The sequence below is a fragment of the Danio rerio genome, chromosome 5 (assembly GCF_052040795.2).
Source record: "Danio rerio strain M-AB ecotype USA chromosome 5, GRCz13ab, whole genome shotgun sequence".
Classification (NCBI taxonomy): Eukaryota; Metazoa; Chordata; class Actinopteri; order Cypriniformes; family Danionidae; genus Danio; species Danio rerio.
Genome location: NC_141025.1, coordinates 18223351 through 18249314, shown reverse-complemented (window position 1 = coordinate 18249314; position 25964 = coordinate 18223351). Strand labels below are relative to the sequence as shown.

Genomic DNA, 25964 nt, shown 5'->3' with positions numbered 1-25964 from the left:
TTTGATAAGGTGGGGAAGAGGCGCTTAGGCCAGGTTTAACCTCTATGCAGAGAGCAGCCTCCCTCTGAGAGGAGCAGCTTTAGCTATAGGAGTCCTGCAGCATAGCAGGTTTCATTATGATCAGGCCACTTCCGCACAGAGAGGAACCACAGATTGTATTAATAACATAGCAGGGGGGAGTTAGTCTGGTCAATGAGCTGCAAAAAACCATGTGGACAGTCTGCTCTCTGCATTCGAACTGTTAAATCAGGCAAATGCCAACATGCATACAAAATCAATTTAAGCTAATGAATAAACAATATAAAATACAAAACAATGTTATGCATTAAATGCCAGCCTAATGTGAGAACTGTGATTATGTTTTTTCTGAATATATCTGAGTAAAACAATAAAATAAACTTTAGGGCAGCACTTGATATTGTCTATGGAGATGTCTTTGCCAAAGGTAGGGAAGTTATTTTAGTTATTTTTAAAGGGTGTTATATGTGGTGCAAATATAAATGAGTATATTCCATTTTGAAAATGAATATTTTTATCCATTTTTTCAGTCAATGTAGATAATATATTTAGGTGCTTTTGAACAAAACATTTTACAGATGATTTGTTAAACTTTGTGCTGTGAAAAATACAGAGATAAGTCACAGATTCACAGACTCCATAGCAAACATTAGTTTACTACAGGCTGCCACAACCCTCAATCTGATGACTTAGTGCGCTTTAACTTTCTTTTTGATTTATAATAGTATATTATGGGATGTTTTTTTCTAAGTTGTTTGCTAAGATGTTTTTTTTTTTCTAACACTTTCTAAGTGTTTTTGAAGACTTTTTATAAAAAAAATAAATAAATAAATGTTACAAAAACTTTGAAGCTCAATATCTCAAAATCATTTAGAACGCAGATAGAACCTTATAATTCCAAGGTGACAATATATACACACACACAAATACAGTTGAAGTCAGAATTTTTAGCCCCCCTGAATTATTACACCCCCACATGTTAACTTTTCCCATTTTCTTTTTAACAGAGAGAAGATATTTTAACACATTTATATACATAATAGTTTTAATAACTCATCACTAATAACTGATTTATTTTATCTTTGCCATGATGACAGTACATAATATTTGAATATATATTTCTTCAAGACACTTCTATACAGCTTAAAGTGACATTTAAAGGCTTAACTCTGCAGACAATCAAAAAATGTAGCTTAAAGGGACTAATAATTTTGACCTTCAAATGGCTTTTTAAAAAATTAAAACTGCTTTTAATCTAGATGAAATAAAACAAATAAGACTTTATCCAGAAAACCTGAGTCGTGGTACAGGGTAAAACATTACGGCATGCAGCGTAAACAAACAGACAACGCAGAGATCAAATATGGCAAGTCAAGGCAAGAAAAACGCATCATAATGTACACTAAACAGATAAACAAGACTCATCCCAGTGTGTGTGTGTGTGTGTGTGTGTGTGTGTGTGTGAATGTGCTGTTTACATAGTGTATGAACAGCTTCAGCTATATGTTTGCAATCAGCGGAAAACAGGAACCGGTGTGTGCAAGGTGCATGCTGGGAGTTGCAGTTCTTTAATGTGGTGTGTGTGTAGTTTTATACAACCTGCAAGCATTAGATTTCTGGAGATTGTGACATAAAACATCTTTAGACATAGAAAGATAATACATTTACATTAAATTCATGCAAAATATTGTAAAAAAAAAAATTACAAACGACTAAATTTTAACTAAATCTTTTTTTTTTTTTTTGCTTCTAAAAAATGTATTTAATACTTTTAACAAAATAATAAGTGTACTAATTTTGGACAATTATTGTACAGGTATTTTGTTAGATTAGCTCCAGAATTGGCTTTGGTACTGACTAATCAAATGTATATGCACAAATATACTATTGTAAAGCATCCTATATAAAGTATTATTTTAAAAGAAAGATTTGTGAAGGGTGTACTCGTATATGTATGTATTTCCCACAAAAAACATATGATTGATCTTGAAAAAAAACAAGAAGGGACTAACTAAGTCTGAGCAGTTTATGCACCCAGACAAAACTGAATACGTGTCAACGGCCATTGGACATTTTAAACAGACAGTCAGATGTTCTTTGCCTCATCCTTCTCCAAGAACGAGTCTCCATAATCATTCAATTTATGCATTGGGGACATGATAACCTCCTTTTCCGTAAACACTTCAACGCCTCCACAATCTAGGAGATCTAAAATGCATGGCAGAAGGCACGTAGCAGAGTCGGTTTGAGACATACCAGTCCTTCTGCTGACCAGAAGGTGGAGAAAACAGCGACCATGAGGTTTAATACGAAGGATATAAGGTGTTATGTACAGGTCTGTGTGTGGAGACGCCTAAAGAGCAAGATAAACATGCTAGCTTTGCTACAGGAAATATGGGTTGTACCTGCTGGGGTGCAACTGTTAGCCTGAAGCGAAGCCGCAGAGGAGCTGAGGTAAGACTGAGTAGTGCTAGTGTTAAAACCACAAAAAGGTTCTGCCCATATTTCATCTTTTCTCTCTCTGCCCTTCTGCTCACTTTTGCTTTCTGTCTTTTTCCATTGCACGCTCGAGCTCATTTCATGTGGCCAGTGCATTAATTTGCTGGTGACTGCTACCTTTAACGCCTAAGCAACAGAGAGTGTGATCTTACACCTCGCACATGACGCATAGTGAAACTGAGGTCGCGAGGAGGAAGAAACCAACAATCAGTGTGAGGAGGAAGAAACTGACATTCACATACATGGAAAGAACGTGACAAAAAAAGGCATTTAAAGGTTAAGCATGCTTATTCATTCTTTTATATACAGTATACTGTGGTTTTATGTAAAAAAAAAATAATAATCATGTTTTCTAATGCCACATTCTCACAGGGCATCAGTGTTGACGATTCTCATTTACCTTGAATGGAGTGACATCAAAGGTTGCCAAATTGAATTGCATGAGGTACATTGCCCATGGCAAAAGTTGAAAACACCAATGCATGCGTCAGCCAATCAGATTGCTTTATGCAAGTAGACTAGTACATATACTAGTCAAGCATGTTTGTGCTTATATGCCAAAGATAAGCAGTTCATCATAATTGAGTGTTACATTATATGTTGTTAATTTTGTTATTTTTAAGGATTGAGCACCGTTTATCCTTCATCTCTGAATTGAATAGCGATTTTGAGGGTCTAAACATCCGTGGAAACTCACGAAACTTTGCACACATGCCAGAAATGACAAAAATTTATGTTTGCTATAGGTTTCAGAAGTGGGTGTGGCAAAATGGCTGGACAGCGCCACTTATGCACTTTTGACTAAGGGGCACCCGAGCTACGTTTTACGCATACGCATGAAAATTGGCACACACATCAAACATGCCAATACCGACAAAAAAAGTCTCGAAATCTTAAACAGGACTTTCGCTGCCAAAAACATCAACACCGAAATTGGGTATTGTCACCTAACGACCTTGGCAATGTTAAATTGCGAAGATCTAGAGTTTTCGTCAAAGGCCGTGTCGTAGCAGCCTCACACATTTTGATGTTTCGCCACGAAAAGGGAAGTAGTTATAACTCAAGCATGCATTGTCTAATCTGCCTAAATATTCTCACGTTTGATAACAGTCTTGACTTGAACACGTTTACATGCCAAAATACAGTTAAGGTTATAGCTCCACTTGTTGGCAACCGCAAATGACATGTTTAACACTGTATCAAACTCCTCCTAGAAATTTTATCAGATCGAATCCAAGTTTTGTCAGTATAATCCAAAGACTTTTATGATGTAAAATTTTGAAGATCTAGGCTGCATCCGAAAGCGCATACTTCCATACTATATAGTACGCTAAAATCAGTATGCGAGCCGAGCAGTATCTCCGAATTTATAGAATTTGAAAATCAGTATGCGAGAAGTACCTGGATGACTTACTACTTCCAGCGAGATTCTGGAGTGCACATCCCATGCATGCTGCGCTATCCCATGATGCCCCACGAGCGAATTCATGAATTGGAGTAAAGCGACACAACTTACGCAAGTAGGTCACGTGACCATGACGAAATGCCGGATGTAGTACATCCGAATTCCATTCATAATTTTCACATTCATACTGTATAGAATGTAATTTTCTAACGGCCGAGTAGTACGTTTAAATTCAAATGCAGTACCTACTGAGTAGCGGTTTTGGACACAGCCCTAGAGTTTAATATAACAGTCATTGCACCACCTGCTGACAGAAGAAGTTTGGTATAAAACTGTGATTTTCACAAGGCTTAGTTCCTTTATTAATCTGGGGCCACCACAGCAGAATTAACTGCTATCCAGAAAAAGTTATCCAGCATATGTTTTATGCAGCGGATGCCCTTCCAGCTGCAACCCATCTATTGGAAACATCTATACACACTAATTCACACACAAACACTACTGGCAATTTAGCTTATCCATTTCACATATACCACACGTCTTTGGACTTGTGGTGGGAAACCGGAGCACCCGGAGGAAACCCACACGAACACGAGGAGAACAGCTGAGGCTCGAACCAGCGACCATCTTGTTATGAGGCAATCGTGCTACCCACTGTGCCACCGTACAGCCTAGGTTAGTTATATTAATTTATTTCAAAGATTTATTTTGCTTGTTACTTTCAGTTGTCTCTCTGAGGTATAGTAATTTATTATTTATTTAAAAAAAATGTGTCAATAAATTAATTAGCAATTTCTCTTTTGTTTTTTTGCTCGACAGGTTTTTATTGGTTAATTTATTATTTTATTCTATTTCACCCCTAGTTGATGTAATATAACGGAAAAACAATTATTGCGGTTGGTAATCACCCAGTGTTTTATGACCAATCTTTATATACACACTGGGACTCAAACCGGATGAACCAAGCCTTGAAAGGAGGTGGCAGAGGCTGTTGGTAAATATGGTGTGTATAGTGGTATGTGATTGGCTGTCATCATTATGAGAATCATATCAGTGCAAAGCTTCATACATGCCCTGTGTGATCAGGGCATAAGTCATCCCTGCATTTACTGTATGTTATAGAATACTCAGTAAATATAGTAATATTTATATAATTATTACTGCAGTATTATTAATTACCCAAGCAAATCATTGAAAATAGCTGCAGGAAATACATATGTACTTGATATAACAGATAATAATAATAATAATAATAATAATAATAATGATAATGATAATAATAATAATAATAATAATAATAATATTAATAATAATAATAATAATAATAATAATATTGATAATAATATAGGGCGACGCAGTGGCGCAGTAGTTAGTGCTGTTGCCTCACAGCAAGAAGGTTGCTGGTTCGATCCTTGGCTCAGTTGGCGTTTCTGCGTGGAGTTTGCATGTTCCTCCTGCGTTCGTGTGGGTTTCCTCCGGGTGCTCTGATTTCCATTACAGTCCAAAGACATGTGGTACAGGTGAATTGGGTAAGCTAAATTGTCCGTAGTATATGAGTGTGTGTGTGTGTGTGCATGTTTCCCAGAGATGGGTTGCACCTGGAAGGGCATCCACTGCGTAAAAATGTGCTGGATAAGTTGGCAGTTCATTCCGCTGTGGCGACCCCTGATTAAAAAAGGGACTAAGCCGACAAGAAAATGAATGAATGAATAATAATAACAATTATTCAACAAAATAGTAAATCACAAAAAAGCCTAAATCATATTACTTTTTGATGGAAGTCTAAATTATGTTCTCATTTTAGAGTAGTAACTACATACAGAAGGCTCAAGACAAGACAATATCCAGGCATGAACATAAATGCTTCCAGAAAAGCCAAAAAAAAAAAAAAAAAAGATCATCATTACACCTCCAGAGGGCTACAAACGCAAACCTTGAGAGTTCTTAATAAAACTAACACAGAAAGTGTTATAGGAGGTGTTAAAATCTCAGGTAGCAAGGATAGGAGAAAGAAGAAGAAAAAAAAAAACATGATGAAATTCAACTTCCCTCCCTGTAGCCCTGACAAAAGGCAAGAGGCAGAGCTCTCTTCTCGCCCTTAGGAGAGACGCCATGTTGAAACCCACTAGAGCTATAAAAGAAACATTTTAGCTTGTGTGTAAGAGCCGTATCGCTCCGAGCGCTGCTTAATTTCTGCCTTTGTTTGGGTGGCAGGGAGGCTCTCAGGGTTCTGTAAGGCCTGCGGGTCTTTTGTCTCACAGTAGAGGAGGTCTGTTCAATGCCTGAAGCATTTTTGTTCAGAGAAAGCTTTTGTTCCGCCCCTCATGCTGAGATTTGGCAATGGGTCTCAGGCTGAAACACAAACCCAGACAGAAGCACAGGTATTTCCTCAGAGATTGTGTCAAGAACTAGCGTGCCAAACACAGCCTGAGATCATAAGAAAAGAACAGCGATGCTGTAAAGGAACCTAGAACATAATTAAACAAGTGTCTCTTTGGACTCCATGGCATTCATATGTTTCAAAGGCTAATAAAAAAAAAATATATATATGTATTTGTAAGGACAGGGTCAGTTGTGCTTGTGCATCCAAAACATGCCATTATGTTACGTATTTGTGAGCTGTGGTTGCTAAGGTGCTTAATTGGATTGCTAAAACGGCTATGTACAGGTGGTTGCTAGATTGTTATTCAGATACACTCTCCCATATCGACTCAAAAACAACTTGGTTCTACAACTTTTCCGCTCAAATTTCAGCACAGATAATTTATATAATGTTGTTTCACTGAGAAACACAGAAAGATAGAATGACATGTAGAATTACAGCTAACATTATGGATGGATGGATGGATGGATGGATGGATGGATGGATGGATGGATGGATGGATGGATGGATGGATGGATGGATGGATGGATGGATGGATGGATGGATGGATGGATGGATGGATGGATGAAAGGATGGAAGGAGGGATGGACGGATGGTAGGATGGAAGAAGGGATGGATGGAATGAGGGATGGATGGATAAAACAATAGAAATGTGAATGGATTGAATGATAGAAATGTGGATGGATGGATGGTGGGATAACTAGATAAAATGATAGACAGAATGATAGATAGATAGATAGATAGATAGATAGATAGATAGATAGATAGATAGATAGATAGATAGATAGATAGATAGATAGATAGATAGATAGATAGATAGATAGATAGATAGATAGATAGATAGATAGATAGATAGATAGAATGATAGACAGAATGATAGACAGATTAATAGACGGACATATGGATGGATGGATGGAAGGAAGGAAGGATGGAAGGAGGGATGGATGGATGGATGGATGGAAGGATGGAAGGATGGATGGATGGATGGATGGATGGATGGAAGGAGTGATGGATGGATAAAACAATAGAAATGTGGATGGATGGATGGATGGAGGGATAACTAGATATAATGATATACAGATAGATAGATAGATAGATAGATAGATAGATAGATAGATAGATAGATAGATAGATAGATAGATAGATAGATAGATAGATAGATAGATAGATAGATAGATAGATAGATAGATAGATAGAATGACAGAATGATAGACAGATTAATAGACGGACATATGGATGGATAGATGGATGGAAGGAAGGATGGAAGGAGGGATAATGGGTGGAAGGATGGATGGATGGATGGATGGATGGATGGAAGGAGTGATGAATGGATAAAACAATAGAAATGTGGATGGATTGAATGATAAAAATGTAGATGGATGGATGGATGGATGGAGGGATAACTAGATAGAATGATAGACAGAATGATAGATAGATAGACAGAATGATAGATAGATAGATAGACAGAATGATAGATAGATAGACAGAATGATGGATGGATGGATGGATGGATGGATGGATGGATGGATGGATGGATGGATGGATGGATGGATGGATGGATGGATGGATGGATGGATGGATGGATGGATGGATGGATAGATAGATAGATAGATAGATAGATAGATAGATAGATAGATAGATAGATAGATAGATAGATAGATAGATAGATAGATAGATAGATAGATAGATAGATAGATAGATAGACAGAATGATGGATGGATGGATGGATGGATGGATGGATGGATGGATGGATGGATGGATGGATGGATGGATGGATGGATGGATGGATGGATGGATGGATGGATGGATGGATGGATGGATGGATGGATGGATGGATGGATAGATAGATAGATAGATAGATAGATAGATAGATAGATAGATAGATAGATAGATAGATAGATAGATAGATAGACAGACAGACAGACAGAACAATAGACAGTATAATAGCCTGCTAGGGTGTTCTGTGTGGCTGCTATGTTATTTGGCCGTCATTACAACATAAGCAAAACAAGCACTACAGTATGAACGTAAACATACTGAGCCATTTTGGGTTATTTAACCCATGAACAAAACAGCCCGAGGGTTAGTGTGAGCGCAGACTCTGTCAGCCCATATCCCGACTAATGGATGAGGTTGAGTCAATGTTAAAATGATAAGGGAGTTGAATGTTAAACGGCGGTTCCGCTCTGATAATGAGCCAGGTTTAATGTGCTGCGAGTCCCTGTGGGCTGGTCAGAGAGCTGGGCACCGGCCGTTTAAGACACCTGAGAGAAGCGTGTTATACGCCCACAGCTGCGTTATTAACCACAGCGCTGTAAATCCACATGATTTATAGAGCTCCCTTTCCTGTGTAATCACAGCGCGGCGCAGGGGAGGAAGAGGAGGATGGAGAGGAGGAGAGGAGAGGAGGATGGGTGTTGAGGAGAGGTGTGAAAATGAAAAGGACTGCTGAGAGGAAGCTCTACTTCACTTCCAATATAACTCTCCACCCATTTCATATCCAGAGAATCTGCACAGCTACAGCGCATCCTGCTGTATTTACAAACCTGTGTGGAGAGAGGACTCTGGAGGAGAGAGGGGTAAGCTGTGCTGTGTTATTCCAGTCAGAGGTAAAACTGATGAAGTCATTTAATAAAAACTGTCATTGAACTGCTGAAAAAATATTAATGCATTGCTCTAGAAATGAAAATTTAAAAAAAATTAACCTATTCATTCATTCATTTTCAACTGCTTTTCAAGCGCCAGGTCGCGGGGGCAGCAGTCTAACTGTGCGTTCGCACCAAAAGCGGCAAAATCTTAATTTATTTTCAATGGTAGCCGGCAGCGATAAGCTGCAAGGAGCAGCGTGGCGTGTCTTCGCAGGTGTGGGCATTGAGGAAAGTTGAAATCAAGTCAACTTAATGGTAATGAGCTATGATGCGGTTCGGTGGCAAGCAATCAGAATGTAGAAGTTCACCACTTGAGAGGAGTTCAGAGAACACGGTCACTGTGAACTCTGGTTCTGACCACAGTTGTTCCCAATGGTTTGACTATTGCGGTCACCAGATTTCCAATTATTTGCAATGTTTTCTTACAGGGACATACATTAAAAAGGTCACTGCTGAGTTAGATTTTTAAATTAGATTAAACTTTAAATTCATTACACACGTACAAGTACAATGCAACGAAATGCAGTTTAGGTCTAACCAGCAGTGCAACAGCAGCAAGTGCAGGATACAGGTATAAGTTATAATGTGCATTAAAGGGCGGTAGTCATTCAGTGGAGCGTTTCTCCACTGATGTGCATTAATGTTTTTTATATATATATATATATATATATATATATATATATATATATATATATATATATATATATATATTCATTTACAACATTTAAATGAAACATTTCATTTCAGTTAGCTTTTTTTGTAGCTCAATAATCAAACATCAAACAAACAAACGAACAAACAAACAAACAAACAAACAAACAAACAAACAAACAAACAAACAAACAAACAAACAAACAAACAAACAAACAAACAAAAGGTTAGATCAAAATAGAATTGAATCTCTGTTAAAGGCATTTCCTAACCATCCCTAATCATTTCCTTTCCGGTCGGACCAAATCAAAGGATACAAAGGGCCAACTTTGGCCTGTTTGAGTATCACTGATCTAGATGGAAAGCCTCCTGTGGCTCTTCTGATATCTGCGTAATCTCCAGACTTTCCATTATAAACCAAAACCGTCTTTATCAACAGAAAAGGGAAGTCCAGCATTACAGCATAGTGGACCAATGGAGGATCCCGGGGTCTCGCTGCGCCACACAGGCCTTAATGAGCTTTTAATGTAACTTCCCATTTCAGTCAGGAGACCGAGCTCGCAGCCAAACAATAAAGTGAATAAATGCCTCCGCCGAGAATAATCTACAAAGGTGCTTGGCATCCCTCATCTCTCTCTGAGAATGAATAAAAACCACACCGCTCATTTTCTCTCCCAACAGATAGATGTTTGTAATTGGAGGTTTAATTTATGATCGGGTCGTCTTTTGGATAATGATATCGAGCCATTGTAATTCGCTGATGCAAATGGTAGTTTATAATGCTCCATAAAAATGCCGGTGCCACGCAAACGAACAACCAAACATTCTGAGTGTTCATTACGCTCCTCATTAAGGCATTCAAGTCTCTGTTAAATGCTTTTCGAGGCCGAGGCAACATGTAATTAAAGCCTGATTGAGCAATAGCACATATAACGTAGCCGAGCAATTTACATTCGTCACCATTTGCGCTGAGCTACAAAGACCTGCTATTGCCAGAATGGAGGAGGGCAGGACATACTGGCAAACAGTTTGAGAAAAATAAATAAATAAATAAATAAAATACAATTCGCGCTCCTTTGGTTTAACGACTATTGTTAAAGTGGGCAATTATATCACAGCTATGGAAAGAGGAAAGAAAATAATACTTAAAACTAAAATGACGGGCATTTAAATAAAAAAATGCCAGATAAAAGATAATAATATTGTAGTATGAACATGTAAAAAAACTGAGCATGATATACACTCACTGGCCACTTTATTAGGTATGCCTGTCCAACTGCTCGCTTGTTAACGCAAAATTCTAATCAGCCAATTACATGGCAGCAATTCAATGCATTTAGGCCTGTGGACATGGTCAAGACGATTTGCTGCAGTTCAAACCCAGCATCAGAATGGGGAAGGAAGGGGATTTAACTGACTTTGAACATGGCATGGTTGTTGTTGCCAAAAAAGCTGGTCTGAGTATTTCAGAAACTGTTGATCTACTGGGATTTTCACGCACGACCATCTCTAGGGAGATATATATATATATATGTATAATCATATAAATATTTTTTTTAATTATTTAATAAAATAGTTCTTTACCTTAATTTGTTAAGAAACCTTTAGGGATGTCAGGATTAATAATGATAATAATTTTTTTTCAAGTCTGTAATACTTATTTGAGTTCATTTAAGTTATTCACTAAAATATATAATTTAAATCATTTATGAAGCTCAGTGCAGTAAATAGTCTGTATAATAAAGGTCGAAAATACACCTGTGCAAACAATCTAGCCTTCATAACCAAATTATTTAACAAAAGATGATAACTGCAGTAAAATATCTGTAATCTTTTAATAAGCATGATGTGTACAAGATAGAGAGGGTGTGAAAAGTTAATTGTTTGTTTTAAAATTTGTGAATCGGATTTTGTCCAATAATAAACCGGAAACACACGTGGTTGTTGTAATGCTGTGATCTCGGCCAATCGTATAATAACAGTGACATCATCGCAGCTCAAGCAGTCTCTCTTCAGATGCTGCACCAGCTGAATCAATCGTCTGATTTTGGAGTGCTGTCGCTGTGCTTTGATGCCACGTGTGACAGATTTTGCACCACTTTAAGACAGATTTCGATCGATCTGCGCAGCGCTGCATGAAGTCGAACGCACCTAATACCTAACAATTCGATCATTCAAATGAGCATTGAAAGTCTTTAAATGATTCATTGATTCAAAGGATCCAGTCAGTTAGCCATTCAATGATGCAGGCTGAAAATATATTCTGTCATTTATATGCCTGTAATTTAAGTATATAGGGCCTTTTCGCTCATTGATCATCTGCCAGAAAATGTGAACACTGTAACACCAAGATCATAGGTTTGATCCCAAATGACAGCAAAAATAGATCAACATGAACCTTGAAATGACTTTGAATAAAAGCAGCAGTTGAATATACTGTAGGAGTTTGATGGAAATCACTGCAATAATAATACAGATGCTTGCTTTGGCATGTACCTTGCAAAATAAAAAAATAAATAAAACAATGAAAGACAACATATTAACATTACTAATACCATAAAAGAAAAAGTCAACAGGGTCACTTATTTTAAAAGTCAGCCAAGACTTGAACGTAAAACTAAAAAGACTCGCTTTTTTAACTCTCCTAAGTATTATCTTAATTCACAATGTCATAATGGAAGGTTGTTTTGAAGCGGGGCTTGAAGAAACAAGCTTTTGAATATGTATTAACTTACATCTGCGAGCTGCATAATAAGTCAGGCCTTGGGACAATCATTGCAGGCATATTTTCATTTGTAGAGCTTAATTCAGAAAGCATGCCGGACCACACAGCCATGAATAATTAAAGCCTAAACAGCATTAAGCGCAAAAAAGCTTAAACAGGAAAAGCAATTAGCAGTTAATTCCCAACATCTGAACTGCGCTCACATTTCCTTTCCATTCTCCTGGTTTAAGCCGACCGCAATGTGTGTGTGTGAGACGGTCCATCTCCAGTGGAAAAGAAAAGCAATCCAAGGTGAAAATGAAGTTACCATTCATCGCTATTCAAAGAGAGAAGCCTTCAGCGCTGCTCTAACGCTATGTCGTGCGGCCTGTGAAAAATATTTTCGTTTCCATTGAGCCGCTGCTTCTCAGAGCCACCTTTATGTTTGGCTACTGGACTATGCAAGTGTGTGTTTCATCTGGGCTCCCATGAAGGAACCAAAAGCTTCTTTGTATGTGTGTGAGGCCTCGAAGCTCCTACCTTTATCTCCCTGTGTGACTGATGTGTTGAAACCCTGCTGAGGTTAACAGCGCTTTTTATCTGTTGCTAGCAGCAACAGCCCGGTTCCCCCGGTGCGAGGGGAGAAACAGGACCGGGCCGCACACAGCGATAAACAAATATGGCTTTCACCCAGAAACACACCCCTCGGACAAACACAAAAAAAAAAAAAAAAAAAAAAAAAAAAAAAAAAAATGCAGGATATTGTCAGAGCATCAAACTATAACACTGGTGCTTCTTGAACAAATGCACCAGAGGCGTAACATGGGGGGAAAATACTAAACCAGTTGTTCACAACCTAAAAAATGAGTTGCAGGGTTGGTTGCAGACACGCAGATATATATATATATATATATATATATATATATATATATATATATATATATATATATATATATATATACATATATATATATATATATATATATATATATATATATATATATACGAATACTAAATGAAAATAGTAAAATGCAATATATTAAAAAGCGCATATAACTAGTAGTTATTTAAATAAAAATATAAATTAAAAAACGTAGATATTATACAACCTGAATACATCCAGAAACTTGATTGTTGATGTTAAAGTTTATGCATCACTGTATTAATTAATAAATTATATTGGTTTACATTAGATATATAATGGCAAATGATTTACCTTCCAACAAGACAATGACACTAAGCACACAGCTAAAATAAAGTAGTGGCTTCAACTTCAACAATTCCATGACAGTTGTTGACTGGCCAGGTCAGAGCCCTGACCTAAACCCAAATAAACATCTCTGGAAATGCCTAAAAATGTCTGTCCACCAATGTTTATCATCCAACCTGACAGGACAGGAGAGGATCTGTAAAGAGAAATGGCAGGTGATCCCCAAATCCAGGTGTGGAAAACATGTTGCATCTTTCCCAAAAATGGCCCTGCCAGATCCCTGACTTAAACCCAATTGAGCATCTCTGCAGAGACCTAAAATGATTGTCCAACAATGTTTGACATTCAACCTGACAAAACTGGAGAAGATCTGCAAGGAGGAATGGCAGAGGATCTCTAAATCCAGGTGTGGAAAACATGTTGCATCTTTCCCAAAAATGGCCCAGTCATAGCCCTGACTTAAACTGAATTGAGAATCTCTGGAGAGACCTAAAAATGGCTGCCCACTAGCGTTTACCTGAAAGAATTGGTAAGGATCTGCAAGGAGAAATGGCAGAGGATCCCCAAATCCAGGTGTGTAATATATGTTGCATGTTTCCCAAAAAGACTCATGGCTGTATTAGATCATAAGGGTGCTTCTGCTAAATACAGAGCAAAGGGTCTGAATACTTAGGACCATGTGACATTTCAGTTGTTCTTTTTTAATAAATCTGCAAAAATCTCAACAATTTTGTTTTTCTGTCAATATGGAGTGCTGTGTGTATATTAAAAAAAATAAATAAATAAACTTAAATGATTTTAGCAAATGGCTGCAATATAACAAAGAGTAAAAAATTAAGGGGGTCTAAATTCTTTCCATACCCACTGTAACTTAACAAATATAACAAGGTGTTCCACAACCTCGGATGTGCATTATCACTAATAATTCAACAAACCACTGTAAACTATTCATTACATAAATTATACTGCTTGATCAATTATACATACACAACAGGTAAATAAACACACAACACATGCAACATCCCCAGATCATGACCTTTTTTTAACATGTTTATTTATTTATTTTTTGTTCGTTCATTCGTTCGTTCGTTTGTTCATTCTTCATTCGTTTGTTCGTTCATTCATTTATTCATTCATGTTTGTTTGTTTGCTTCCTGTTAGGTCTGTACCCAACAAACTCAAGACTATGATTCTGCATTCTTCAAATTCAAAACACCAACCCCTAACTGTTCTCTAATCAGCACCAATGCTTCAAAAACAACTCCAAAACCAATATTTCATTCTGACAGTATCAGTCTATCCCACATTAGAAAGCAAAACACCTTCTCACCAACAAATGGCACATAACAGAGGTTACTTTGCCCGGGGTTGTATTCGTGTTCTCCATGTAGGTGGTGTTTGGGCCTGCAGGTGCTCTGATCTGAACACCGGTGGGTGTTTGCTGCAGAATGGAGGCGTGCGATCCATGACAAGAAAATGGAGACCATTTTTATTTGTCATTTTTTTGGTTCATATCGGTGTCAGGAGTCAATTGTATCAGCTTTGATGAATTATAATCATGCAGGTGCTTTGTAAGAACACATTTTTTATTTGTCATGGTTAAGTACCGCCAATGTTTGCAGTCATTTTGTATGAGACACAAGAATGACATTGACTCTAATCTTGTGTGAACAGCGGTGAGCATCAGCTTTTTTAGATGGAATGAGGGGTCAGACTGAGAACAGAGCACCTGTTCTGCGCAAGCTAACCCTGACAGAGAGACACAGTGAAAGGATGAAATAAGCCACATGAGGATGTGCATTAGTGTCTATACAAAAGGAAAGAAATGCTATAAAACCCCACTGGCACAGATGCAAAAAGTATATTATTATTATTATTATTATTGAAAATAATTAATCGAAATTTGTCTAATGTTATAGTTGGAATCAGACAAAATAATCTGTATAAAATTTCAATAGCAGAGACTGCAAAAGTGCATATATCGTGATATAAAGAAGTAAAGTTACTATACAATGTGACCAAAGGTTTAATGTGTTTATTATTATTAATATTGTTATTTGTATTAGAAATGGTAGTAGTAGTAGTAGTAGTATTGTTGTTGTTGGTATTATTAATAATGGAAGTAATACATTTACATTTCTCTAATATTGTTCAAATTTGAACTATTATTATTATTATTATTATTATTATTCATTCATTCATTCATTTTCTTTTCGGCTTAGTCCCTTTATTAATATGGGGTCACCACAGCGGAATGAACCACCAACATATCCAGCATATGTTTTACGCAACGGATGCCCTTCCAGCTGCAATACATCTCTAGGACACATATATATATATATATATATATACACACACACATTCACACACATACACTACGGACAATTTAGCCTACACAAATTAACCCATACCACATGTCTTTGGACTGTGGGGGAAACGGACCACCCGGAGGAAACCCATTCGAACCCAGGGAGAACATGCAAACTCCACACAGAAGGCCAACTGACCAAGCCGAGGCTCGAGCCAGCTGCTTTCTTGCTGTCAGGCGACAGCACTACCTACTGTGTCACCGTGTCACCATTATTATTATTATTTATTATTTTTTATTTTATTATTTAGGAATATACCAATAATGAAATCTGTGAACAAGTACAGCAATTCTGGGTGCACTTGGCCATCAAACAAAACCAAAAATGTTTTATTATTATTATTATTATTATTAATAATTATTTTATGACATATTATACAACATAATTTTGTCAGACTTTTTCAAATATATTGTAAATTACTTCAAATGTATACATTTACTATTATTATTATTATTATTAATTAGAAATGCATCAAAAATGAAAACTCTGCACAAGTAGAGCAATTCTGCATGCACCATTTTTTAATTTTTTTCATTATTATTATTTATTATTTTATTAAATATCATAACATAATTTTGTCAGACTGTTTAAAATTTATTATAAATTATTTAAAATGTATACATTTACTATTGTTATTGTTATTATTATTATTACTATTATTATTATTAAAGTTATACATTTAATATTATTAATATTATGAGTTGAAGTAATAGTGGTGGTGGTGGTGGTGGTGGTAGTAGTAGTAGTAGTAGTAGTAGTAGTAGAAGCAGTAGTAGTAGTAGTAGTAGTAGCAGCATCAATGTTGTTATTAATAATAGAAATAATAAATCAAAATTTGTCTAATATTGTTGTTGAAACTTGACAAATAAATCTGTTAAAAAAATTCAACTTAGCAGAGACTAAATAAATTAATAAATAAACACACAAAAACGTGAAAGCCTGAAACATGCAGTCACATCTATTAATAAATTAAATGTTCCAATCCAAAACTATTCATTTATAACCAGACTTAAATAAGCCTCTCCCACTGGGGACCAAACTCACAACTTTCCAGGTGGTGTCCCACTTCTCCAGCCTCCATCAGCCTCCACACATATCTCTCTCTCTCTATGCATTAGCCTTTAGCACTTTCACTCCTCGCAGATGATTACCAACTCAACGTGAAGTGTCAGAGCGGCCCCCTGGGGCCCCTGACCGTAACACTGCGCCTCCAATTCTGGAAGATAACACACTCATGCACCGAAACACACACACAAACTTGAGCCTGCAGCTTTTGCTGCTTTGTTAATCTCATGAGTACAAACACACACACACAAACACAAGCACACAGAGCGAAAAGCCAAAGGGTCCAACTACACATAAACAGATTTGATGGCACTGCGGTGTAAAAGTGAAACACCCTGCACTATCCTGCCTTTTTCTTTCTTTTCTTCATTTCTTTCTCAGTTTTTTTTCTCTTTTATCTCACTCGCAACATCATGTACATAGGAGGACAAGGTTTGTGGCTCTCCGGTCATGTATTTTCTGCTTAAACTGATATGACAGTGGAGGCTTACAGGCCTTTTACAGAGACGCTTTCTTTTCATTGCCATGTCGGAAAGTGGCCATGAGGCAACATGAGTTTAACATGCTCTACTTTCCACTGAGGGGAGAGAAAAAAAAAACAGTATGACAATGCTAAGATCGAGTTTGATGCCGTCTAAAGGATATAAATAATGACAAAAAATAGCTAAACTAACATCGGTTTTCTCTGGTGAAGCTTGTTATGGAGCTATTGTCATGCAAGATGTCAATATTGCATCAGGAAACTTTTTATAAGTTTGTGCAACCGAAATAATGTGGACAATTTCAATTATGTTGAGACCTACTGCAGCAGGTTTATTCTAGTTTATTCATTCATTCATTCATTTTCCTTCGGCTTAGTCCCTTATTTAGCAGGGGTCACCACCACGGAATGAACCACCAACTATTCTAGCACATGTTTTTTACGCAGCGGATGCCTTTTCAGCTGCATTCCAGTAATGGAAAATACCCATACACTCATACAGTAAGGGCAATTTTGTTTACCCAATAAATCCAATTCAATGCGATTTGTATGTTTAGAATTTTTTTTTTTTTTGTGCAACAAACTATAATGTCACTGTATAATGTATAGTGTATAATGTACACTGTGTATATATATATTTGTTTATAAGAACAGCGCCTATTTTTATATATTTATAATTTGGCATCCATTAACCTGTCATACTGAGCAGAGCAAAGATGGTTGACATTCCACCACAAGACGGTGACAGAGACCGCATAATAAGCCCGTAGAGGATAAAAACCCAGCGTAATTTTAAACTACAGCTGGACAAATTATTATAAGGCAGGTAAGTAACTTTCTGAGTCAATCTCTCTTTTATATTTTGTAGTGCCGTATTTATACTATAGTAATCTGGTAGTGTTTGCTTGCTTTGGCATTTTTGGGGTTAATTATAGTGATCTCCTGATTGCAACAGAGAAAATCACTGGGAAATCTCAGTAGACTGATGGCATTTCATGCTGTTCTGCCTTATAATCTTAAAATGTCAACAAAATCACCTGTTTTGTCATCACTTTAGACATTCTGCTAGAGAATCATCCAACCACTAGCTCTAAAGTGACGGTTGTAAATTAGTAACGGTTTCTGTTGTTCTGACGTCAGCTGCAGATGTTAATGAATGGCGTTAGAAAGTACTTCCTCATACAAAAGGATTTTTAGACTCTCTCGGTTTGACTTTGTTTTTTATATACATAATAATGTCGCCTAACTGTTGTGTAAACGCAATATCACACTCTTAGTAGTGTGATGTGGCTGTACTGTATATTGTCACATGGTTGTATATCTACTTATGGTTCAGTATGTATTCAAATAAAATGCTTAAGCAAAATAAAGAAAGAAAAAGCTTAAATTCACCCTTTTTACATCTTGACTCAACAGACTCAACCAATTACAGCAGGAAAAATAAGTATTGAACATGTCATTTTTGTTTTTTGTTTTTTCCTGGGAATACTGTTGACATGGGATTGAAACGGATTTTGATAAAACAAAATTGGATAATTGCTGAAATGTCCACCCTGGTTTCATCTTTATCATTCCCTAATGTAGATGTTAGACTGAAGCAGCTGATAATTATTTACAATGATGAAGAGCAGAGGGTTGCTGAACTACTGAGAGATTTCAGCTGCTGTCTGGGCTTTCACTGCCATTCTACACCTCCCTTTCTTCATGTGTTTAACCTTTTCCCTGCGTCACTTCATTTTATTATGCATAACTTGATTTGTAAACTAAATAAATTTGCTCATAATCTTAATAATCTTAATAAATGAGTACTTTTAGGGTATTACTCCTTTTTACATTATGTGTGCATTATCAAGACAACAATGCATTTTTATTAATATTCATTTCCTCAGAGCTCCGTTATCAGCCATATTGTGGTGAGTGAAACTTCATTATAATATATATATATATATATATATATATATATATATATATATATATATATATATATATAATCCATCATGTGGGTACTTGTATACACAGTAGTGTGTAGATCCTTACACAGCTATATTCCAGCTTTGCTAATTGCTACAGACACCACAAAATAATTTTTTTTCTTCTTGCGAATAGCCAAAACAATACTGTATAAGAGACTGACTAAGAGTACTGACTGCATGACAGAATGAGTCCTGAAACCTTTAAACTCTCATCTCTTCACTTTGACAAAACATAAGAAATAAATAACCTAGCGGCTCACAGCAGCAGTCGTACCTGACATTCTTAGGTGACAGGTAACGTCAGACTGTGTGTGTGTGTGTGTACAAACACAAACATTTGAGCATCTGATGAAAAGTGAGCATTCTGTCATGCATAAATAGCGATCCTGTGACATGCTGCTTGACATGCCTCCGGAAATTTAGCATATAAAATGCACGGCTGCTTTTGAATATTTCACAAGGGTATACAACACATATTTTTTCCTCTCAGCTAGAGTGTCAAGTGTATACAGCACTTTTGAATTTAAAAAAAAAAAAGTACTGGGAATATATTCATAGAGAATATGATTGTCTTCGGAATGAGAGCGGTAAATCAATAATACAATGAATCCCCGCAATTTCCAAAGCTTATTTTCATCCATAAGAAAAGCTTATACAAAGTATTGAACACGGAATAAAAAACAGTTCATTTCCAGGTGAGTGTTATTTCTCGGTGTAATGTATTTATCTGTGAATAAAAGATGAGGAAGTGTGCTTTAAAAAGTAGATTATGAGCTTATGTTTGTAAAATGTGATTCGCGTAGCAGTGTACTCAGATAAAACGCGTGTGCATGCATAACTCTTTACATATTGATAACTCGAACATTGCTGCACACAACACAATCATTATGAAACATGAAAATCTAATAAAAGCATCATATGGGTATAATGAAGCAACAAAATAACAGGATGATCTGGGAGATAGTTAATCTACTCCAGTCTAATTTGATTTCAAAATGTTTTCTAGGACAGGAAACACACTCCAAAGTAGGGGATTTCAAAAATTTGATGCCAAAAATCCCTAAATATGATAATACAAAAGGATTTCACACAAAACAAAAATGAAAAACAGCTATACCTGTTTACATTTATATACAGTATTAACAATTTATAGTAAAAAAAAAAAAAATTACAAATCAAAATTTGAGAACAACTTTATCCCGCAATGAGGGGAATGGTTACAGGTATGGTTTGGAGTCATGCCTCCTTTTAAAAGTTGAATGTTTTCATAAAAAATAAGTAATGTGAATTCATACAAATTAGCCACTATTCTGATTACCCAAAATAGTTCAAGTTTCTTTATGAGATCTTGTGAAAACAGTGAACAATGAAATGGACAGCCCACGGTCCTGATCTAAACCTGATTAAAAATCTTTGGTAAATTTTTGTTGATAGATGTATGGGTAAAAACCTCTACAGTCAGTAAACTTTGAAAGAAACTGGAGAGACTAGTGATGTCCCACGAGAAACTAGTGAAGTCCTGTAAGATACTAGCGATTTTGCTATGAAGTATGAATCTGTACAAATTAGCCACTTTTCTAATTACCCAAAATAGTTCAAGTTTCTTTGTGAGATCTTGTGAAAATAGTGAGTAATGAAATGGACAGCCCACAGTACTGATCTAAACCTGATTAAAAATCTATGGAAAATTATTGTCATTTAATATATGGGTTAAAAAACACTACAGTCAGAAAATTTTGGAAAATACTAGAGAGACTTGTGATGTCCCATGAGAAACTAGTGAAGTCCTGTTAGAGACTAGTGATTTAAGTATGAAGTATGATTACAAATTAGCCACTTTTCTGATTACACAAAATACTTCAAGATTCTTTATGAGATCTTGTGAAAACAGTGAATAATGAAATGGACAGCCCACAGGCCTGATTTAAACCAGATTAAAACTCTCTGGTAATGTCTTGGCAATACATTTATGTCTAAAAAAAACACTACATTCAGTGAACTTTGGAAGAAATTGGAGAGACTAGTGAAGTCCCATGAGAAACTAGTGAAGTCCTGTAAGAGACTGATGATTTTAGTATGAAGTATGAATTACTACAAATTAGCCACTTTTCTGATTACCCAAAATACTTCAAGTTTCTTTATGAGATCTTGTAAAAACAGTGAACAATGAAATGGACAGCCCACAGTCCTGATCTAAACCTGATTGTAAATCTCTGGAAGAAACTGGAGAGACTAGTGATGTCTCATGAGAAACTAGTGAAGTCTTGTGAGATACTAGTAATTTTTTGTAGCCGCAAATGTGCCGACATCATTCAAACAAAAGCCTGCACATTTCCTATTCATTAATTTGCCTGCTGTAACCTCCAGAAACACCAGTAGTTTCTTCATACAACAATCATTGCCGTTCTCTTATTTTAATCACTATTTTCCACAAAATAATGATTCATCAAAAGATTTCACCAGGAGTATAATATGTTACTATTACCAAACAGGATTTAGCTTTTTTCAAAGTAATTTCTGCGGACCCCTTTAAATGAAAGTAAAGCAGTTAGTGCAGAGTAGTATAATACAGAAAGTGGAACAAAGCACAACAAACACAATTTCATGCATTAGGTTCAATTTGGCTATCCAGTCTGTATGGTCAATCCAATTATTTCTACTGTATCTGTTCACCTAAGAGAAAGCAAGCAAACCCATGACATCAGACACTGCTGTATTCCAAGATGGCACCACCTTTCCACTAAAAGCTACAGTAAAACATAAAATTTACTTCAAAATGCCTACATTATTTGCGTTTGTTTTATTTTTATTTTTTCAATAAAGTGGAAATCAATTAGAAGAGTGAAGTGTGAACTTTACTAACTGCTTTACTCCCACTTCAACATCTCTTTGAAGCCTTTAATTTGAAAACGTTCTTAGGCAAATATGCTATTGCTCCATCAATGCACAGCACATATAAGATTCCGTTGAACATTTGCATGTGTTCTTGAGTCACTGGCAGCAGCAAATCTCATTACTCATGGGAACACATTATCTCCAAATGCCAGGTAGCTCGCTGTAAACATTCACAGTTTAACTAGCGTGCTCAGCAAGACTCTTGCTCTGCCTTGAAAAAAGTTTAACCGAACAGAAACCAACTCTAGGAAGGCATATTAAAGGAATAGTTCTTCCAAAAATGAAAATTCTGTGATTATTTACTAATTCTCACTTGTTTTAAACCCGATGCTGTCTTCTGTTAAACACAAAGCTGTTGACATCCATGGCTTGTTGTTTTTACTACGTTCCTCAGAACACCTTGTTTTGTGTTCAACAAAAGAAAAAGAAATCATAAAATTTTAAAGGAACCACTTTTGGGTGATCTATCCCAGGGGTGTCAAACTCCTGGAGGGTCACAGCCCTGCACAGTTTAGTTTCAACCCTGCTTCAATACACTTACCTGGAGGTTTAAAATAAGCCTGAAGGACTCAATTAGTTTGATCACGTGTGTATAAAGCTAAACTGTGCAGAGCTGCGGCCCCCCCAGGAACCGAGGTTGACACCTTTAAAATGAATTCCCACTACGGCCCCCCTTGTGGCAATCCTCTAATACCAAAATTACAGCTCCAGTAACAAGAAGCATATGAGATCACTTGAAGACCAAATAAAACCCAATCAAAATCCATCAATGGCTTTCACATGAGCTTTAACAGATGACCACGGCAGAATGAAGAAGAAGACATCGTCGGTGACACTTTAAACTACGTGAGCAGTGAAAATAAAAAAAGGTCGTAAATATAAAGAAAGGCTCATTTAGCCAAGGTGCAACGGGACACCTTTCGCCATTTAATCAGTCATTCACCCAAGAGTGATGTCCCTAATATCATGATTCCACCATTTCTCTGTTTAACATAATTAAAATGTCCGCTGCCGGGGCCATAAACGGGAGGAGAGGATACTGTAATTCTGCCGTAAAGCCGCAGAGCGTGAAAATGTCACTTACCGAGTACCCTCGTCCTGACAGAGAATGAGTGGAGCTCTGGGGGAGAGAGAGAGAAAGAGAGACAGAGAGGAGGAGACAAAGAGAGAGAGAACAACGTTGACCTTTAAGGGATACTGTGAGATGTCAGAGACATGATGAAGTTCTAGCACTTTAATATCAATATTCACATTAACCTTTTTCCCACCCTTCATTCCCATCGCTCGCCTAATGACATTCTGTATTCCCCTCACTCTCTCCATCTCTCTCTCTCTCTCTCTCTCTCTCTCTCTTTAAAATTTGCTAGAACACATGACTCATATGACTCAAGCAGAACGCACCCCTGGACTAATCAGAAGTCTGGTCGCCCAAGGCCTTTCCTCATCACCGGGACCTTGGAATTATCTTAACTGAAAGAGCTTTTTGCAGCTGTTTTCAGAGTTAGACTTTTTTGGTGCTTTTCCCATGTGATTGCTATGGTGATCTGGTAAGTAGAATGTTCCTATGTGCCTAGAATTTTGTTAGGATGCTGCTATAGAGTTCTGGGTGGGTGCTTGCTTGCCTGGTACCTTAATACATTCCTAAACCTTAATATTCTGGTAACTGACACACTTTTTTTAAAAGAGCTTATATAATTTTATCACTAATTTAGGCCATGTCCACATGTACACCGGTATTTTTTTATAAATGTTTCCTCCACCAGTACGTAAAAAAATTGTAGTCATGCAGAACCAACAGGGGGCAGTAAAAGCATTTTACGCTGAGTGGCATCAAATGCGGAATTAAGGATTCATACAAGTAAATTAAACAAAAAGTTAATGCACTGAACAGTGGCGAATTACCTAGTGGTGTGAACTGCATGGAATACACAACATGGAATGACGCAGTTGCTGCAAATGCATACAATTTGCCTTAATTGGCTTTTGTGTGAACGCAGCATTAGAATAAAATTGTACTGGCCAATCAGAAAGGAGACATGGTCCACGTTGACGTCATGAGGCAAAAAAATCTGGTTTTAGTGATCACATGACCCCACTGCGACAGGAAAATCTTCATCCTGACCAGAGTTTTCAGTAATTTTAGGAATAAAGACTCATTCACACTACAAGTGACTCGCAGCGGCACAGTGACAAGCGACCGTTCATTTCAATGGAGAGTAAGCAAATTCCAGCGACCTCTGTCTATTCTGTGGTTAGAGTGCCGACATATGGTGCACTAGCATGTCAGGGCGTCCCAAGTTCGAATCACGGCTCGAGGACATTTCCCTACCAAACACCCCTCTCTCTCTCCAACTTCGCTTCCCTTCTCAATACTGTTCTATCTAATAAAGGCAAAAAAAAAGCCAAAAATAAATCTTTAAAAAAAGTTGAGAATCCTTCAACTTTATGCAAATGAATTATATCATTGTTGCGTCATTATTACAAAAAAAACTAAATAACCACTTATGCGATGTATTTCTAATGCATTGTCTATTTTCTTTCTATATTTCTTTCTTTTATTATTTCAGCAAATAAGAATGTAACAAAATATATGTCGTACTCTCCGATTGACTGTGCTCTAAGTTTACCCAACCATGACGCCTTACGCTACTAAGAAACCCAGAAATATGAAATCAATGCTTATCATTTTCCTATTCATCAAGCCCCTGATCACATAACAATAACATTACAAGAAGATGACAGGCCAGGCCTGAAAACTAAACTACAACAGGAGCACGGAAATGTAAGCTTTGCTCACATTGTTGTCGAGCAGTATTGTGTGGATGGAAATCTTTTCAGAAAAGCTACTGTAGTTGAAATGCTAGTGTGGACAAGAATCGTTTATCTTCTAAAATGCCATTTTTAAAAAAGAAAATGCATTAGTGTAAACGGAATCATTGTGTTATTGATGTAGAACAAAAACGAGTGCTATGCAGTATTCTTTTTTTTTTAAAACCTTTTCATGTGTTTGCTTTGGTGTTCTATGTGGTTGCTAGGGTGGTATAGATCATGGCTAGGGGCTTCTGAGTGGTCACTATGATGTTGCTATGTCAGCCTGATCTTTTGAGGAAACGGAAGTATTTTTCACTTTGTCAGTTTAGTGGATTATTCATATGAATTTGTACGAGTTCAGTCGTACAAAAATGTACGATTTTAAAAAAGGACGCATGGCACTCAACCCCACCCCTAACCCCAACTGTCATTGGGTAATAAGCAAATCGTACTAAATTGTATGAATTAGATCGTACAATTCGTAAAGAGTTACGAATTGCAGTGAGATTGCGTTGGCTATGTGGATGCTGCAGTGATTCAACTGGTTGCTTTATAATCTGGGCTGCGTTTCCAAAAAGCATTGTTAGCCAATTAATGTTGCAAGTTCTGTTGTTACAAACATAGCTTGTTGATTTGATGTTTCCCAAATCCATCGTTCCAACAAACATTAAGTAAACGGCTAAACCTTTAGAGCTGCTGTCTTCTAATCCCAGTTACCCCCCCTAAACCTAATTAATTTAGAACGTTCCAACATATAAACTCAAAATGAAGAAAGACAATGATGAAATATTTCAATTAATATGGAAAACGAGTTCATGTTTTTACCAAAACTAATATTGGATTTTTTTAAAC

General features: G+C 36.7%; 1 protein-coding gene across 34 annotated transcripts in view; it reads right to left on the bottom strand.

Annotated features, from left to right (window-relative positions):
- Window positions 1-25964, bottom strand: part of fbrsl1 (fibrosin-like 1) — a 571252-nt gene that overhangs the window by 333346 nt on the left and 211942 nt on the right. For 15 of the 34 annotated variants that reach the window (NM_001443006.1, XM_087252062.1, NM_001443007.1 and 12 more), the window contains 1 exon segment: window positions 23386-23421. The exons of the other annotated variants lie outside the window; for them this stretch is intronic. In NM_001443006.1, the coding sequence (NP_001429935.1) occupies window positions 23386-23421 (36 nt within the window). 34 annotated transcript variants of the gene reach the window in all.